We start from the raw sequence: 3,665 nt of genomic DNA, 5'->3' as shown, positions 1-3,665 counted from the left end.
GTTGCTGTCCATTGGAATGTTGCGATTGGTTCTGGGGCGGGGCTTAGCGAAGGGTCGATGAAGAACAAATTCTTATTTACAATGACGGCCTCAAACAGAGAGGAGGAGATGGAGGGGGGTCCCCCCTTTATTACTAGGAGTCCCCTCAGGTACAAACACGAACACACACTGACACTCTCACACACACACACACTGACACACAAACACACACTGACACTCTCACATACAAACACACACTGACACACAAACACACACTGACACTCTCACATACAAACACACACTGACACACACACAGGCAGGTGCTCACAAACACACACTGACATTCTCACACACACACACACACACACACACACACACACACACACACACAGTAGTAGGTTGGTTGTAATACTGTATGTCGTAGGGAGGATATTAGTCTCTGTCTCTCATTTCCCTTCATTACATGAGCCAGTGCATTTTACTGGATACACTCAGGAGGCAACGGGGCGGAGTACACACACACACACACACACACACACACACACACACACACACACACACAACACACACACACACACACACACACACACACACACACACACACACACACACACACACACACACACACACACACACAGAACCAACGCACCTACACACATACAGAACCAATGCACGCATCTACACCAACACCTTGGGGAGAACATGTGGTCTAATTGATTCACTCAGTGTAACATGTGTCTGCCCCCCCCCCCCCACTCACACACAATCTCATCCATCACTTTTGACAGGGGGTGGGGTATGGTAAATGCGGTGACATCATTCAGCTAACAGACACACATACGCCCAATTGGCAGACAACCAGGAGTGCGTGAACAGAAAAGCCCTGATACAACAAGACCTGAGACATGTAATTACAACAGACAGCACAACACACACACACACAGAACCAACGCACCTACACACATACAGAACCAACCCATCTACACCAACACCTTGGGGAGAACATGCCGTCTAATTGATTCACTCAGTGTAACATGTGTCGCCCCCCCCCCCCCACTCACACACAATCTCATCCATCACTTTTGACAGGGGGGGGGTATGGTAAATGCGGGTGACATCATTCAGCTAACAGACACACATACGCCCAATTGGCAGACAACCAGGAGTGCGTGAACAGAAAAGCCCTGATACAACAAGACCTGAGACATGTAATTACAACAGACACACACCACAAAGGACACAGGATCAATACAATATGGACCACCTTTGGCTTGTCTTATCATATCAAACATAAAACCATCTCCAACCACCTAGAGACTGATCATACACACACACACACACACACACACACACACACACACACACACAAGAAAATAATCTACAGTGCACAGACTTGACAGAAAGACACACACACACACACTACAATAACACTAATCTATACAGCTGATCGGGCATCTGACACAGCTCACACACACACACACACACACACACACACACACACACACACACACACACACACACACACACACACACACACACACACACACACACACACACACACACACACACACACACACACACAGACAGGTAAAACAGCATAAAAGGCAGTGTTGTTACCTTGGTAACACATGGTTAGCCAGAGAAGCTCCAGAACCTGACCCCCAAACTCACACACATCCAAGCCCAGCATGGTGGCTGCGGCTGGGCTACACACGCTCCAGAGGCTGGCTGACTACCGGGATCCTCCACAGGTAGGGCAAAAGTAACCAGCACACAAACGGGTTCAAGTCTACAGCATCAAAAAGAGTCCTTACAAACAGAGAATGAAACAAGCATCCCTCTTCTCCTAAAAAGGACAACCAAATATCGCACAGGACGAGAGAGCGAGGACGAGAGAGAGGAGAGAGAGAGAGAGAGGACGGAATAGAGAGAGGAGAGGGAGAATCCTTGGCGTTTGAGTGGGGACCTCGGAGCCGTGTATGAAGACAGAGGGTAAGCGAGTCAGATCAGAGCAGCGAGAGAGAGAGAGGAAGAGAGAGAAGAGAGAGAGAGAGAGGAGATGGAGAATCCTGGTTTGGGTGGGGATTGGAGCGGTGGTGAAGCAGAGGGAGCCGAGTCAGAGGAAGCGGGAGAGAGATGAGAGTGAGAGAGAGAGAGAGAGAGAGAGAGAGAGAGAGAGAGAGGGAGAATCCTTGGGTTTGGGGGGATGGAGCTGTGTGAAGCAGATGGGAGCGAGTCAGAGAGCGGGAGAGAAGAGAGAAGAGAGACGAGAGAGAAACGAGAGAGTAGAGAGAGCGAGAGGGGAAGATGAGGTGGAGCAGGAGAGGAGGGAAAGATAGGAGTGTCTGTGCCGTCTCCCTACAAAATGTGTGAATCTAGCACGGTGACATCGAGGACCACCCGATGATGTCCATTGGGACTAAATGCTAAGTCCTCTATTGATTATAGTTGGACAATGACTAACGGCTATGTTTGAAAATCATATTCAGTTTAGCTTTAAGATGCTAAAGTAGAATGTTAATCCATTTGTATTTAAGTTAGAGATGCTAAGAGAGATGCTAGCCGTGCTGCAGTATTGTACTTCCAGTACAGCAGACCATAGCTATCGAATTCTCAGACAGAAAGTAGCTAAACTCGGCCTCCCTCCTCCTCTCCTTCCCTCCATCCTCACACCCCTTCAGCACCCAGCCCCCAGGAGACTGCATGAACATCTTTTCCCCCTTTCCCACATTCCCTCCCTCCCTCCTCGCTGGACTTGCTGCTTGCTTTCGCTCACTTCCCTTTCTCCACCGCTCTCTCTCACGCTCTCTTTCTTTGCTTCCTCATACACAACACACTCTCCCTCTCCATCCACTTCACCTCTCCTCCCCTGACCCCAGTCACGAGCCCGCGCCAGGACGTCTCCCGCTCAATCCACGGTCGCCCGGCAGACCGAAGCAGCCACCTCCCGTGCCGCCCGCCGCGCCAACCCGGCGCCCGCGCCAGCCAGCGCCCGCGGACACGAGAAAGACACAGCGCCAGCGAGTCACAGGACAGAAACTCGCCCGCGAGGGCCAGGAACAGGCCCAGAGACAGAGCCAGAAAAGCCAGAAAAGAAGACCGAGGAGCCAGGCAGACACGCTAAAGAGGACAAGAAAGAAAAGAGCAGACGACAGCCAGAAAGCAAAGAGGAAAGAGACAGAACGAGAAAGGAAACGAGAAGAGGAAAAGAAAGAAAAAGAGAAAAGAAGACGAGACGCCAAGCGCGGCCGAAAGAAAAGAAAGAAAAAGAGAAGAATACGAGTGAGAAAGAAACGGTAGCAAATGCGAAGAAAGCTACAGAAAAGAGAGGACGAAAGACAACCAGAAAAGAGAATAACTCAATCCCAGCAAAGCGCTCCCTAATCTAAATCTCACTATACCAGATAATCACAAGCGAGAAGAAAAATCTAAAGTAGCATAAAGCTACATCAAATCTACTTCAACACGAACTCCATCCATCCACTCTCCTCCCTCCCTCTCCATCCCCACTCTCCTCCATCCTCTTCCATCCCACTCTCTCTCCTCCCCTACATCCACTCTCCCCCTCCTCCTCCCTCTCAATCACTCTCTTTTTTCTAATTACTCTCCTCCATCCCTCTCTCTTCTTTCATCAACAGACCTAACTCTTGTGAATTACCTCTCTTTCCTCTTATGTATTACTTTTA

General features: G+C 49.6%; 1 protein-coding gene across 1 annotated transcript in view; it reads left to right on the top strand.

Moving 5' to 3' along the window:
* The first annotated feature begins 1,667 nt into the window (after positions 1 to 1,667).
* The window catches only part of LOC120041651 (stonustoxin subunit beta-like), a 54,250-nt gene continuing 52,252 nt past the window's right edge, over positions 1,668 to 3,665 (top strand). Inside the window, exons 1-2 of the mRNA XM_038986518.1 lie at positions 1,668 to 1,730; positions 2,859 to 3,141. Of these exons, the coding sequence (XP_038842446.1) occupies positions 1,668 to 1,730; positions 2,859 to 3,141 (346 nt within the window). The remainder of the gene's footprint in view (positions 1,731 to 2,858; positions 3,142 to 3,665) is intronic.

The sequence above is a fragment of the Salvelinus namaycush genome, unplaced genomic scaffold (assembly GCF_016432855.1).
Source record: "Salvelinus namaycush isolate Seneca unplaced genomic scaffold, SaNama_1.0 Scaffold5, whole genome shotgun sequence".
In the NCBI taxonomy this organism is placed as follows: Eukaryota; Metazoa; Chordata; class Actinopteri; order Salmoniformes; family Salmonidae; genus Salvelinus; species Salvelinus namaycush.
Note: the sequence above shows the minus strand (reverse complement) of the source record. Positions and strands in the feature narration are given on the sequence as shown.